General features: G+C 59.8%; 3 protein-coding genes across 3 annotated transcripts; 2 read left to right on the top strand and 1 right to left on the bottom strand.

Moving 5' to 3' along the window:
- Positions 1 to 956: 956 nt before the first annotated feature.
- Positions 957 to 3,097, bottom strand: VTJ83DRAFT_1697 (uncharacterized protein; the record flags this gene model as incomplete). Its single annotated transcript, XM_071007884.1, has 3 exons — positions 957 to 1,329; positions 1,396 to 2,434; positions 2,509 to 3,097. The coding sequence occupies 3 exons, from the start codon at positions 3,095 to 3,097 to the stop codon at positions 957 to 959; spliced, it is 2,001 nt and encodes a 666-aa protein (XP_070868237.1).
- Positions 3,098 to 3,979: 882 nt separating this feature from the next.
- On the top strand, positions 3,980 to 4,875 carry VTJ83DRAFT_1696 (uncharacterized protein; the record flags this gene model as incomplete). Its single annotated transcript, XM_071007883.1, has 2 exons — positions 3,980 to 4,052; positions 4,118 to 4,875. The coding sequence occupies 2 exons, from the start codon at positions 3,980 to 3,982 to the stop codon at positions 4,873 to 4,875; spliced, it is 831 nt and encodes a 276-aa protein (XP_070868236.1).
- A 7,078-nt stretch (positions 4,876 to 11,953) lies between these two features.
- VTJ83DRAFT_1695 (uncharacterized protein) lies at positions 11,954 to 14,842 on the top strand (the record flags this gene model as incomplete). The annotated part of the gene is made up of 6 exons (XM_071007882.1): positions 11,954 to 11,990; positions 12,388 to 12,508; positions 12,592 to 12,632; positions 12,739 to 13,171; positions 13,238 to 14,747; positions 14,828 to 14,842. The coding sequence occupies 6 exons, from the start codon at positions 11,954 to 11,956 to the stop codon at positions 14,840 to 14,842; spliced, it is 2,157 nt and encodes a 718-aa protein (XP_070868235.1).
- Positions 14,843 to 15,195: the final 353 nt, after the last annotated feature.

The raw sequence follows: 15,195 nt of genomic DNA, 5'->3' as shown, positions 1-15,195 counted from the left end.
TGCCTGTCGGGGAAGAAGGATCCTGCTCACCCTGGCTACTCACCCACCTGGTGAGCGGAGGTCAACGTCATGAGGCACCTCGGTCGTCCCCTTCATCCATCCGGGCGCAGAGACCCTTTCGGTCTCTCGTATCCGTATCCGAGAGAAGGCTGCCTCAATTCAACCAAGAAAAGCAGGGGAAAAAGAGAAACAAATAACCAATGGCTATATGTAGACCTTATTCGAGCCGATGTTGTCATGGCGTCGTCCCATGCTAGGCTGGCGTTTGTAGGTCACGCCAAGAGATAAGATGTTCCGGCTCAATTGGCCGATCTGATCTTAAAATCCCCATCGCCTTCAACTACAACGCTTGGAGTTGTACAGCAAGCATCGGTGTTTTATGAATCCATGTTTGCGTTTGCGTGGCCCTGGTTAGCATCACAGACTTGAATATGTGAAGGCCAAGACCCCGTTTATGAGCAGAGATGAGACCTTTCCCCCCCACACTTACACACACACACACACACACACACACACACACACGATATATCGGACCGCCATGAACGCCGAGTAACTCGTACGGACAAACAAACGATGACTGGATACAGCTGTCGTTCTACGGTTTCTCATATTAACAGCCCGGCCCCACTCCCAGTTAGAGAAAGCCCCCTTTTAGTCCCATGCCTATCCCATCCAACGCACACACAGAACTCCATGACACTCGGGGAGCGTGCCCCAACCCGACACAGCCGGGGAGGAAAACGAGAAAAAAAAAATCTACCATCCCACACGCAAAGTCGCCCATGTGACCCAATCCCTGCCCATGTGGCAACCAGTCCCCTCCCTTCCGCCGTTCCGTCCAGGAGACGCATGTCCATCATGACCATTATCATGCACAATCATCACCACATCCCAGCTCCGACCCTCCACCGCCCTCCCCGTTCGCCCTCTCCTTCCCGCCGCCAGGGCTGCTCACCCTACAGCATGGTCCCGAAATCCTCCTCCTCCGCCGTGCTCCCAAACGGAATCGGCTTCCTCGGCGTCGGCCCATCGTCCGTGGCCGGCTTCCTGTGTCTGAAGGTGAACCCGACAAACAGGCTCTTGCTCATCTCGTCGTTGCGATCGGCCATGTTCTCGAGGGCGGCCTGCTTCTCGTGCACTTCCTTGTACTTGGCCATGTCGGCCTCGTTGGAGAAGTCGTCAAAGTAGCCGGCATCCGTTTCCGAATCGAGCTCCGGAACGAAAGGGGGCTTGGTCTCGCGAAGCACGGCCCAGTCGACCTCGGCGAAGTACTGGTGCGCGTAGATGTCCTTGATGTTGGAGAAGCGGCGAGAGCGGGAGTTGATGCAGCTGCAGGTTTGACTTGTCAGCTCAACAAAGCACGGCGAGGTCAGGGAAGCACGGAGGGGAACGTACGTGGTGATGAAGTTCCACGTCCGGTTGCTCAAAAAGTAGTTTGGATCCTCCCACACCGGCCGCTTCAGGACCTCGCGCCAGTGGTTTAGATTCCGCCACGTCTCGTCGGCGGTGGCGCCGGCAAACGGAGGAAAGCCCGTCAGCGCTTCGAAGAGCATGCATCCCAGGCTCCAGTAGTCGACGGTAAAGTCGTACTGCTCCCCCCGCAGCACCTCCGGGGCCATGTAGTCGGGCGAGCCGACGATGGACTTGGCGTAGTTGACATCGCGCTCGCGCATGCTGCGGTAGCCCTCGCGGCGCTCGGCCAGGGTGCGCTGTTCCATGGGCTTGCCGAAGGGCACGGGCGCCTCGGACGCCTTCTCGAGGCGGATCCTCATCGACTCAATCTTGGCGGGTGCCAGGAACCCGGCCGCCAGGCCAAAGTCGGTGAGCTTGACGTGGCCGGTCGAGTCCACGAGGAAGTTTTCGGGCTTGAGGTCGCGGTGGATGTAGCCCAGCTGGTGCAGGGCGTCGACGGCGCAGAACATCTCGGCAATGTAGAAGCGGGCGTGGCGGTTCGAGAGCACGCCCGTGTTGTTGAGCAGGGTCCGGAAATCGCCGCCTGGCACGTACTCCATGGCAAGATAGATATTCTTGTCGTCCTGAAACGAGTACAGGAGGCGCACCAGCCACTCGCTCTTGGCCGTCGTCAGAATGTCGCGCTCCGTCAGGACGTGCCGCACCTCGTCAAGCTTGAAGAGCAGCTTCTTGCTCATGACCTTTAGCGCGCACACCTCCTTGGTGTCCTTCTTCTGCGCCAAAAACACCTGGCCGTAGCCTCCCTGGCCCACCTGCGTGAGGATCTGGAAGTCGGCGTGCCGCAGCCTCACCCGCCGCTTGCGGAGGTTGGCCCGCTCGCGGCCCGTGTACTTGGCCCACATTTGCCGGTACATCTCCTCATCTGTCTCGGGCGGCGGAGGGAACTCGGCCTTGAAGGCGTTGAGCCGGTTCTGCCTCGCGCTGACGTAGGTCAGGAGGTCAAAGTAGTAGTCGAGGAAGTCTAGAGCGGGTGCATCAGTCACGGTTGCTGCCCGCCAAGAAGCCGCCGGCACGTCTGGCCGGTGGAGCACTTACAGAGCTGGGTCACGTTGACCAAGCGTTTGATGGAGGGCTTCTGCAACAGCTCGCGCTCCTCGGGGGTCAACCCCTTGGCCGTGTTGAACCGCCGCACCGTCGGGCGCTCCCTCTGCTGGTACTGTTCCTGGCGAGACAGAGCGGCGTGGCTCGGTTGGTACGTCGGCTCGGTGAAGGGGTCCCGCGGGAGCCCCGGGTGTGCGTTTTCCTGGCCGTAGCCTTGGCCTGGGCCCTGGTTCTTCACGGGGCTCCCCGGGCGTGACGGGCCCTTGCGAAGGGCGCTGTCATGAACGGCCGACGGGTTCTCGTCGTAGCCGTGGAAGTTGCTCTTTCCGGGCGACAGCGGCGAGACGACGCTCTGGGGACGGCCGAGCTTGACGGGGGTGTCGAAGGCGCTGGGCGGGTTGATCTTCATGCCGTGGAGGGCGCCCGGGAGCTCGTTGGCGCCCGGAGGGATCGTCTTCTTGCTGGGGCTGCCCTGCGGGGTGCTCAGCGGGGTCGTGAAGCTGTTGCGAACCGGCGTCGACGGGCGCGCGTCGGCCTTGTCCTGCTTCCCGCCGGGGAGCAGGTTGGCCATGAAGCTTGCCATGGCGTGGCAACGATGCGGCTATGCAGGGCGGGAGACAATGAGGCGAAATGGGGGCGAGGCTAGGCGAGGCGAGGCGAGGCGAGAAATGGCGATGAAGACAATGTTGGATCGGATCGGGATGCGCCCTCGGCAGGCTGGTGGATGGACGGGTACGCGGTACGTTGGGAAAGGGGAAAACGGGAGAAGCTGGGCAGCGATTGGCGCGGGGTCGAGATAGGTAATGATAAACATCCAGCGACCTGTCTCGGCCAAGGACCGGAACGTCGGGATCGCCTTTTGTGGGATTGGAGGCGGGAGGTGGACGCAGCAAGGGACACAAGTCGTGCAGAGGATGAGATGAGGAAAAATGTACACAGTAAGCCCCCCCCCCCTGGAAAGGTCCCAATCGAAGCTGAAAGTCCAACTGCCGCCTAGAAGGCGCCCAAGTTTACGCCGCGCGAGAAGTCCTGCCCGATTGAACAAGTCGCGGTTTCGTTGATTGGGCAGAGGAGAGGGGGCGGGGTAATGCTTGGGACCCAGACCCCTGATGAGGCACAACAAACCATGCAACGTTGGGGCAGCAACCCAGCTGAACTGTGGAGCTCGCCTGTTTTGAAACGCTCTCAGCCCTGCGCGTACCGCGTGATGACGCCCGAATGGCGGACGCACCGCCCGGCAGAATCGCGGCAGGGGACCCGCTTTCTTCCGTTCTGGCCTAGAGCCGCGAAACTTGCTTCGCGACCAAACATCCGGCCACCATCACCACCGCCATCGTCGTTACCATTCTCATCCGAAGACGTCCAGCCAACAGCGAAAAAAAAAGCCCAAACCGACGCATCGAGCTGGCTTTCCTTCTGAGCCCTTCCGCAACCCCCCACTCCCCCAGACACCCCTTCCCCCACCATGGCCAAGGAGCGAAACTACAACCCCGTACAGGCCCATCACAAGGCCGAGAAGGCCAGGGCCATCAAGAAAGGTGTGTCCTCCCTCCCGAAACCTCGCCGGGACCGTTGGCAGACTAACCTTTTGCCACGCGCACAGGCAAGGAGGAAAAGCAAGCCCGCCGCAACGAGAAGCTCGCCCAGCGCAACCCGGCCCGCATTCAACAGCAAATCGACGACCTGAAGGCTCTCAAGGAAAAGAACGGCAAGCTCGCGCCGCACGAAGAACAAGCGCTTGAGGCGCTCGAGAGGGATCTCAAGGCCGTCAAAAAGGCCCGCGAGGCGCTGGGGGACAAAGCTCCCAAGTTCCGCGAGGGCCCTCCCCGGCCGGGCGGCCAGCGCGGCGATGGCGGGGTGCTCGGGAAACGCTCGCGCAACGCCGACGAGGACGTGTCCAGCAGCGACAGCGACGTGCCCGAGGACGTGAAACGGATCCCCATGCCGCGCGACACGCCGCCGCCGATCCCCAAGGAGATCCTCGACGAGTGGTACGCCAAGCGGCGGGCGAGGAGGAACGCGAACCGCCCTCGGGAGGAGGGCGAGCAGGGCAAGGACGCGGCCAAAAAGCCCGCCGCGCCGGTTGTCGAGTCCAAGACGGTCTACGAGGCGAAGCCGGTTGTCCGCGACTTGCGCAAGGAGGCCACGAGCGCGTTCGTCCCGGCGGCGGTGCGCATGAAGCTTGAGAAGGGGAAGGGGAAGGGAGGGCTGTTGGAGCCCGAGGAGGCAGATCAGCTGGAAAGAGAGGGATATCTCAGGGTGGGCGGAGCGCCGTCGCAGCCGCAGCCGCAACCGCAGACAGGTGCTGAGCAGAGCAGCGGTCCGCGCCCTGTCACGGTGGAAGAGGGTGATGAGGATTGAGCCAGCTATACGTATTGTGGGGTGGAGTGGCCGGGCCGTTGCAACAAGGAGGACGGGTTCCTGCCTCTCCCAAGGCATTTTTTTTCGTCCACGGCTGCCACCTCTTCCCGTCGGCAGAACCAAGCCTGCCTTGAACCGTCCGATGATCTCCGAGGAGAGGATGGTGGGTTCACCAACGAGAATCACAGCGTACAGACCCGATCATCAGACGGCCTCTTCCCAAGGGTACACGGCCCCATTGGCTGCAGCTTCGGCAAAGCAATCAAGACCGCCCTCTTCTCCTTGGTTCTGCATCTTCTCACGACCGCCGCCGCGCAGCGACACGTCTGGCCCCTGCGTAGCCCGACATGGAGTACGCGTAGAGATGGCGACGGCAGAAGAATCGGTTGGCACAGGGTAGGCCTGCCTGGGATAGAGAGTAACGATGCTGCAGCCTGGACCAGGGAGAGAGGGTAGGTAGGTACTTTGGAGCGGAGGGGGGGGGGAAGGAAAGTTGGGAACGAGCTTCGCCAAGGTAGGCGATCAGGGTGTATCATGGATCTGCACATGGCACGGCCTCCATGGACGTTCTTCAGCATGACCATCTCCTGTCGACAATGCAACCTACCTACCGAGTGAATGCGGTTGACCTCCAGAGCATTCTGCGCTCTTGTTGTGAAGCTAACTACGTGACTTATTTTCGAACCACTTTCTCATCGAGGTTCAGCCTGGCTCCGCCGACGCGCTCCGTCTCACCATGATTTTCTGGAGCGGCATGCCCGGTTCTGAGGTGGATGGATAGTCCTAGTTTCGCTTGCGCCTACGGAGCACCACCGACGGAAGAGCCGATGTCTGCCTCTTCCCGAAGCCATGTGCTCCTCGAGTACGTGTGCCCTTCGCACGCCCAGCTCGCTCACCATCACGCCCGAGCAAGCGAACCAGCGATCGGACCTGCATGAGGTGACGAAAACGAAGTGGGTATTTGCCTCTCACCAAGCTCGAGTCGGGAGCATCGGGAGAACGGTACCCCTGGGGTGGTGGCTCAGATAGGCCCAGCTGTTTGAGATCCCGCCCCGCGGGATGAAAATGATGGAACCCGAGCAAGAGGGCCCAAGAGATGTGACACGGGATATGCAGCACACCGGGTCTACACAGACACGTGCAGAACGGCGGGGGCAGGCCCAACCTGTGTGATAGGGGGGGCAGGAAAAGCGGAGCAGGTAGGTAGTTGGCGAGAGCCAGTGGGCAGATGACGATGAAGACCTAAAGAAAAAAAAGAAAATAGAGCCAAACAGCGTTGTGCTCTGGCGCTTGCAAGCCCTACACGAGGCGTTCTCGCCCGGCAGCAGACCGGTGAATGCCCCCGGCTGGCCTTCTTGTGGATTCCTGCCTCGGAGAGACAGACGCAGTGTCACTCCGGAGCAAGGTTCCTCAACGTTCACGTCGTTCGCGGGTCGTGGCTGGTCATGGGCCTGTCTGTGCATGCTCAACAGCATGGTGCCTAGCAGGCAACGCTTTATAGATGTGGCAGCTACGCGTGTAGCGACGCGTTGTAGACGACGTTGGAAACCGGCGGATGCTTTGTTTGCCATCATACGTGCCTACGAGCAAGAGGGATGACAAGTGTGTCTGTGAAACAGCGTCCAGGCGGACTAGCAGGCGTTCACAATGGACATAGATGGAACTAATAGGTCGGTCAACGACGACCTGGTGATGAAAGACCCGTCTGCGCTGCTTGGTTTCTTGCGATAGCCTCGGGATCCCTGGCTACCAGAGAACCAATGAAGAAGGCAGGCTGCCGAGGAAGATGACTTCATGCGTTAGCATTTCTCTGTTGGAAGACATTCCATGGAACCTGTCCCCCCTAAACACCGCTTGTACAACCTACTTGCCCTGGCCGAGGTACAGACCCAGCGGGCAGCCTACGAAACATCGCCTCGAGGGTACCTCGTAGCCTCACCGTCAGCTCTCCCAAAAAATGCAGCCGGATGACATTGGACGATAGGATCCAGGGCGTTCGCATGTGGCCACCCATTCTTGTTTTCGACCTTCTGCGGCCTTGTAGGGTATCATTGCCACGGGGGTAGGAGCCGGACGTCGTGCAGCAGCCAACAAGCCCACCCATCTTTGGTCGTCGGCAAATGAAGCCGTTGCGATGGCCGGGATGGAAGCAGGTTGCTGTAAAGCGGTTGGGGGGAGGAACGGGGCGATATGAGAGTTGGCTACCAACCTACCTTACCTACATACGTAGGACATGCAGGAGAACGGCTGCATGCTGACCTCCCGCCTCCCGTTCATAGGTAGCTCAGGGCCAGGCCTTCTCAATGGAGGACTTCTGTGCATGGCCCTCATTAAGGTTGGCTGCGTCCCCTCGTTGCACAGAGCATCCGGGATATCTCCCGCACACATACGGAGTACTCACTCATGGCGTGCTGGGCTGAGGAAACATGGACGTCCAACATGCGGCCCGGTGGAAAGGGCGAGCCAAGCGCGGCGGTGATGTACATAACCAGTCGTCCGCCTCATTCCAATGGCGAACCAACCGTCTCGGCTTATGCCCTGCTTCCCGGACCGGATAGCTGCAACCTGGAACAGGCGCGAGGCACGCATCACGTAGCAAGGCAGGGTGGGAACCCCCCCTTCCAGGGCTGACTGAGATCGCAGATTACCCGGTGTAACAAGGCCGCCTGCACCGGGCGCGGTCCGCGAGCTCGACGCTACCTGGGTGCCCAAGGGCGGGCTCTCCTCGGGAGAAGGGAGTACGAACAGGCGTGGCACAAAGGCTATGCCGCCGGCCGATCTGCGGGTGACGCGTCGGGCTGTGCCCACTCGAGACGTTGGTCGACGGGCGTGGTTGACCGGAATTCATCACCAGTTTGGGGGCTGGCGGCAGCTCTTCCAAGGTTGATGCCCCCTCGGCGCGCCGCCCAGAATAACACAATTGCTGGCTGACGATCCATTTACGGCACGGCGCTGGTACGTTGCTACCCTAAGCTTGCTCGACTCAGGTTGCTGCCCCTGACATGACATACGCGCGGAGCTTAGCTTGCAGGTTGCGAGCGGTAGGTGTGACGGTGTGGATGTCGGTAACTAGGTAACTAACTGCTGTAATTATGTCTTGGTTAATTCTTGGAGAGGGATTGCATCCCCCGCCCCCCAACAACAACGAGCGAATACGGGGCGGGTCATTTTCTTTTTGATTGCCCCCGTGCCTTGGACGGAAGTTGGGGGTTTCCAGGGAAGAGACATGTCGGCAGGCATTTTGACTGCCGTCAAGATGCAGGGGCTTGCCTATCTTGTGTGCACGTACAAGTAACTACTGTGTACATATGTAGTTATGTACTCGAGGTTTGGCCGCTGTCCGAGATGGGGTTTCAAGCCGCGCCAACAAACACAACCTACCTGGAAGACGGGGGTGAGCGGGAACTTTTTTGTTTTTCTTTGCAAGCAACGCTGCTTCATGGGCATCATTCAGGATTGGCATCATTGGGCCTGTCGCGGCGGGAGGATGCGTCCAAAAGTTGGCTCCTCGTTGGTTGTGTTGGCCCATTCGTTACCTGGACGCCGGGCTTGGACTGAACAGGGGCGGAATTGGCCGATGTGTTGGCCGGCGGCTCGGCGCTGCCAGGCACAAGTGAACAACGGAAAGAAGATAAAAGTGCGTCATTCTGACGTGAACCATGTCGTGACCCCTCGCTCCATGCGTGTCGCCAAGCCTCCTCCGTCATCTGGAGCCAGCGACGATCCAGCTGGACAGGGGATTTGAGAGGTTGCATCGGCTGGCCCGGACGCTAGTCCCGTCTGAGCGCAGCAACATGCCCAGGCTGGAGGAGACCAAACCATTATACACAGTACTGCGTACACACGCGTTTTTTTTTTTTTTTTTCGGCTGCCTCTTCATTGCCTTGAGCATCAATCAAGCGTCAAGAACCGGCCGGACAAAACAGTTTGATGGCATGCATGATGTTGAATAACGAACAGGATTCCGTCTTATCCTTCATTGGCCCGCGTAAATCGTCACCCGGCCAACAGGCATGGAAGCCCTGGGGACGTGTTCGTGTTCGTCCAAATTTTGCGAGAGTCATGAACACCACCGCGCCGTGAAACTCGATGCTGGCGCTGGAATGATGGGCGCTGGTGAACGGACCATGGAAGGTGGCGCATCCAAAGCTTCTCGCCCCACCATCGTCATTTGTCTGCGTTGACATGAACACCGTTCCCAAGGGCGGGTTGCCCTGGGATTTAACACAACAACAGCAAACATGCCATCAAGAAGGATTCGCCGCCAGCGGGTAACAAAGGGGTGCTGTGCAAGTTCCGCGCGGAGTCATATCCCGGCTGTTGATCAGTTGGGTAGCCCAAGGTCCTGGGAGCGCTGTCTTAGGGCGGCCCGACGCCGATGCCGAGGTGGAGCCCTTAGCCTCGATGGCACTTCATTGAAAACTTCCAGGGTGTTGTGCTTTGGAAAAGGAAAAAAAAAGAAAGAAAGAAGAAAAAGGTGAACGAAATCAAGGCTTGTCTGTACTCAGTACATAGGGTGCGCGCTAGTTAGCAGCCACGGCGCGACTCGATTGCTTGAATACAAGGTAAGGTACCTAGTTCCTTGTTTTGTCTACTACGTAGTCAAAATCAACCTGGAAGGCTCACGTCTTCCCTCCTTGAGTCAGTTTGTTTTGTCTCGTTCACCTGTTCCGACAGAACCATGACCCCCCCGTGCCATCACATGTCTGAGTGGGGTACCTTACAGCCGGGACTGCCGTCCTTCAGCGTCCAAGCCACACCAGGGAGCCCCGCCACGTCGCGGACAGGTAACCCCCGTCTTGTGTTTCCCGATCCACCGAGCTCTCGGGCCATGGGCCATGGCCTAGAATCCAATGGCCACCACAGGAGCGTTGGACGTTGGGTCCCGAGGCGGCTCTACTGCGTATGTGTGTGTACTATGTGTGTATGTGTGTGTGCGTGTGCGCGCGTGTGTGTACAACCTGAGTTATGTAAGTTATTGTATCGTATGGAAACGGGACGGACGAAAATGCCAAAAAAAAGTGCACACCACCTACCCGGACCGATGTGCTGCTGGCCTCCAGTTTGATGCAATTCAAGGACAAGAAGCTGGAATGCAACATTCCAGCATTCCAGCAGCTTCTGAGGATTCCACGCGCTCTCCCTCGCCCCGTGCCACATACTGTGCTCCCATCTCACCATGCCGGGCACACGCCTGCCCTGGACAGCAAGGTCGGGCGCGTCGCGCTCTTCCATGCTGGCTTTCCCAAGGGAGTCTCGATGCTGGGTTGTCGAGGTGCCTTTGGGGCTGCGGCCTGTTTTTTTTTTTTTTGTCCCTTCCGTGCTTCTGTTTCTTCTGCCGCACCCGTGACGTGATCTCCATGGTCTGATCTCGACTTCCAGGGCAGGCTTCCGTCCGGGCATCCCAGGAGAGCACTGTGCCCACCCGGCATTACACGCAGTCTCCATCCATGCTCAAGCCTGGGACGGGCCAGCTCGCGTTGTAACCTCCTGTTCATTCTCACGGTACGGGCCATGTAGAGTCGGGCAATCTTTCCAATGCCTACCCAGACTGTTTGGACGTTTGTATTTTTTTTTTGTCTGCACCAGGCATGCTCGAACCCAAACCGACCTTACTCTCACTCTCGGAGCCATTCCCTCATCTCCCCCGATCCCTCCCGACCAACCTACCTACCTTGATTGACATCACCACCTAGGAACCTATCGCACTCATCTATCCACAACCATCACGACGAGCATCGTCCTGGCCCCGCCAGCCTGAATTCGAATCAACCAACGGGGTTCTCCATTTTCCCCGTGCGTGCGCGGCTTTCCCGAGTTTGACGCTGTCAGCTCTCGGCCTCTTTTTCTGACGACGGGGATTTACCTGTTCATCTGTCCTCATCCTCTTGTTGCAAAAGCCACACCCGATCGGTTTTTGCCCCTCCCCTCCCCGCGGGTTCCCGGCACCAACGGCAACGCCCCTTGGCAACGTTTCGAAACCTTTTTTTGGGACGGCGCAGTATCGTGCTGTCTGTCTGTCGCTCGTTCCTTTGTCGGTCGTTTTTTTTTTCTTTTTTCGTTTGTCTCGCCGCTCCTTTCTCAACCTCCCGCTCGCTCCACGCGTTGTGCATCGACCTAGAACGCAAGACAGCACAGGCTCATCAACGGCGACGCCAAATCTGGACCTCCACAGGGCGTATAGGACAAGGGATTTTAGCGGACCTATCGCCACCCACTCCGCCGGGCAGACCAGGCGCGTCCTGAATCACCCACCCCCGTCCCTGAAACCTGGCTTTCTTCGGACTCCAGCAACCCCAAACTGGTGGCGGTCGCCGCGGTGGTGTGGCTCTTCCTGTCGACACGCAGTAACTAGTCCCCACGCTAGCCCAACAGCCGAGCCTCTCGGCACCACTGCGCAAAGAGCACGACAGCTGTCGTTGCTGTTTGTGTTTTGTTGTGAACGCAACGGGCGTCGGCTTGAGCAAACGTGTGGTGCCCGATTCCCCGACCCCTACCCTTCGTCCTGCGGTACGGTTGGCGATAATCATCCAAAGCCAAGCCCGTATCAATCTCACAAGGGGGAAAGTGAGATTGGAGATTGGAGATTGGGGCTTGCTCGATAACTAGCGGTCGGTCAGTGAACCGCTCTGCCGTCCCTCTCACCCTCGCAGCGGAACAACGCCATTTCTCCCCTTCCAATCTCGCCAATCGTGACCGCACACGGCGCGACCCGAGTCTAAACGAAACTCGTGAGGGTCAACCGGTGCAGACCCTCACGCATACTTTGTGCATCGACAGCAATCGTCTCTGCTGTGGGTTGGGAAAGAATACATACGCCGTACGGTACGCGTACAGCAGCATACCATACCAGCTCGGGGCTCCTGGGACCCAGCTGGGAGGACCGCACAGCCGAAGCGGGTCATACAGGGTGGAACAACACCGCTGTCCTGCTGTTTTGCCCCTTTCGGCACAGGCGCCTCCCGCCGAGAGGCCGTTGCTGCTGCTGCACCGCGAAGGCTTGTCTTGCAGCTTTCGAAACCTGTTGATCGACCCACCGCTTGATTAGCCCGATCAGGGCTTCAAACTTCTGGCAGCCATGCCATCCTTGACACCCCGACTCAAGATCCTCTCAGGTAAAGTTCTCCCCCCTGGTCTCCCGTCCCCCCCCTCCACTTGTACCTTTTTTTCTTGCTGTGCTAGTGCGACGTCGATTCTGGTTTTCTGGGGGAGCCAAGGTTGGCCGTCAAAGAAAGTGGGCAGTGCATCATCTTGACGTGCCGGCTTGACCAACCCTCCCGACCTTGGAAATCCGGAACTCTCCCTCTCCTTCGACGCTTCCCTTACACTTGCTTTTTTCCCCGTCCAGTTCATCCACCATCACGCTCGTTCTTTTTTTTTTCTTGTTTGTTTACTCTCTGGAAGGGGAGTTTGCTCCTTCGTTCACCTAGCTCGCGATGGCCGGTGAACCTGCATTCGCTCCGCCGGCACAGCCGGACGCGGCGGACAGTGAGCTGATGAACGTCGTCGCAGTGGGCGGCAACTCGGTGTCCGCATTTCTGGCATGGAGACTCCAAGCGACAAACGCGTGCGACGTCACGCTGGTCTGGAAGGCGGGCTTTGACAACGTGTCGCAGTACGGCATCTCTTTCAAGTACGTGCCGCTTCGGCAACCCTCCCGCCCCAATGTCTCGAAGATCGACCCGACCTTTGCATGCTGACCGCACGCGCCTCCAGGTCTGCCGAGTTTGGCAATGAGCGGTTCAAGCCCCGATATGGTGCGCCCCCCTCCCCGCCGACGACTCCTGCTTTTTTCCTATTCCCATCCGGCCTCCTTCCCCCGCCTTGACCGGCCCGCATCATGTGCTAATTGGATCCGTCTAGTTGTGCGGACACCGGAGGAGGCGGCCACCTGCTCCAAGGGGCCTTTCGACTACGTGATACTCTGCATCAAGGCGCTGCCCGACATCTACGACCTGGCGTCTGTCATTGATGCCGTCGTTACCCCCCAGCACACGTGCATCCTCGTCAACACGACGCACGCCTTGGGTCTCGAGACGGCCATTGAAGAGCGGTTTCCCACCAATGTTGTCCTGTCCCTTGTCTGCGGCGCCGACCTCGTCCAAGCCGGCGCCAGTGAGTTTGAGCACAAGGGCTCGTCCGAGCTGTGGGTTGGCGCGGCCAACAAGAACCCCAACATCCCGTCGTCGATACAAGAGGATATGGCACAGGCTCTCGCCATGACCCTCGGGACAGGCCAGGTCGATTGCAAGACGTCGCCCAACATCCGCCAGAAGCAATTCGAACGCGTCATTGGGTATGTTTTCTCGTCTCCGCCCTCGCCCGCTCGGGCCGTGGCGTGACTGACTGACGTGTTGTCCAGCCCGATTGCTTTCCATCCGCTGTCGGTCATCTTCGAGACGCCCAACCACGCCGCCCTGCTGGACAAGGTCGGCGTGTCCAAGCTTGTTTCCGACATCATTGACGAACTGCTCGCCCTGGCGGAAGCCTACGGCTGCAAGTTCCCTCCCAAGTTTAAGCAGAACACCATCGACGAAATGACCAGGTCGACCACCGAGAGTATCATGTGGCAGGACTTCATGGCGAGGCGGCCGATGGAGGTTGAGACCTACCTTGGTTCTCCCATCAGGTTAGCCCAGGAGGTCGGGATTAGCGTGCCGCGCATCGAAGCCCTCTACCCTATTCTCCACAACGTCAACACTGTAAACCGGAACCGCCCCAAGATGGATCCGGCAACGGCAGCACAACCGCAAGCAGGATCGCCGTCCGGCACTCCGTCGCCGGTCCCTCGCATGTCGACCCAAGGGCCTCCACGGCCAGGTCCCGGCCCCAACGCGATGCCCAATGGAAACGGCATGCGACCGCGCCCTAGGGGCCCGCCGATGGGTCCGCCGGGCCCCGGGATGCGGCGTCCGCCTCCCGGCATGAACGGAGGCCCGCCGAACGGCTACCCGAGGCCAGCACCGAACGGACGCCTGCCGTCGAGGAGAGGTTCCATGGAGGGAGAGGGCCTGGAGGAGTTCGGCCATCTGATGATCTACGATGACATCCCCGAGGGCAGCGAGGCCGGCGGATACGGGCCAAGCGAGCTCGCCCTGAGGGAAAGGGAACTCCAGCTGCGGCAGCGGGAACTTGCTTTGAGGGAACAAGAGCTGAGATTGAGGCAGGCCAGCGGCGGTGGGGGTCCGCCTAGGAGAGGTCCCGTGCCCCCCAGGGCAGGCGGGGACGGCTTCGACGACGACGACGACGACGACGATTACTTTGACCCTTCGGTCCCCCCGCCAGGGATGCCCATGATCGATCCCGACAACTTTGACATGATGAGCATTACGTCGAAGAAAAACCGCAAAGCTCCGCCTCCGAATCCCGTGCAGTTCCGCAAGAATCCCGAGCAAGAAGCGTCCTCTTCGATTCGCAGCAGGTTCCGGCCGAGCTTTGGCCGCCATCGCGGCAGCCAGCAGCTCATGAACGCCATCCCCACCCGCGACGCCGACATCATGGAAGACCCTCTGCTCGGCTTCGCATCGAATCGCTACGGCCCCGTCGATCGAGGCGCCATGCACGTCGGTTCCAGGGCCAACTCTCTGACCGCCGCTCGCCTGGACGAGCTGCAGAACACGCAAGGACCGCCGCCGCCCATAGGAGGATCGATGAACGGCGCCCCCGGCCCGCGACGCGCAAGCCAATCTCCTGGGAACTCGTACGGCCCGCCCATGCGTGGTCCGAGCGGTGGAAGCGGCCCGAGCCGACGCCCTTCTCCTCCAAACGGCGGGCGACCCTCCCCGCCTGATGGCATGAAGCAACCGATGCCGCGCTACCCCCCGGGTCAAGGAAACATGATCGCGCCGCAGCAAGTCGAGCAACACGCTGGAGTGAGCGCCACCCTCAAATCACCACCTCTTCCTCATTCGAACTATAGTGGGCGGAGTCTGACGGGCAGTGCGAGCGCCAGCGCGGGCAGTGGTGATTCCGCCAGCAGCGGCAGCGGCAGCAATCTCGATTCGAACACCTCGGCAGAGACGTCGGCGCATAGTAGCCAGAGCAGCTTGCCTTCGACTTCGAAGTGGAGGATTGGGATTCGTTAGCGACGGGGCTGATACGGGCATTGCGTGAGAGCGTTGCCACTGGCTGGGGAAGGGGAGGAAAGGCTCAGCTCTTGTTGCGGCGCCGTCCGTCTCATCCACCAGCTTGGAAGCGGGGCACGACGCAGCCGCCTCACGAGACCGCCCCACGCCCTCCCCCCCCCCCCCCCCCCTCCTTAACGCCAACGCGAACACCAGTCCACCACTGCACTCGACGCCCATCCTGCGCCCAACGAAC

This window comes from Remersonia thermophila, chromosome 2 (genome assembly GCF_042764415.1).
Source record: "Remersonia thermophila strain ATCC 22073 chromosome 2, whole genome shotgun sequence".
NCBI lineage: Eukaryota > Fungi > Ascomycota > Sordariomycetes > Sordariales > Chaetomiaceae > Remersonia > Remersonia thermophila.
The sequence above is the reverse complement of the archived record's forward strand: the minus strand, read 5'-3'. Positions and strand labels throughout refer to the sequence as shown.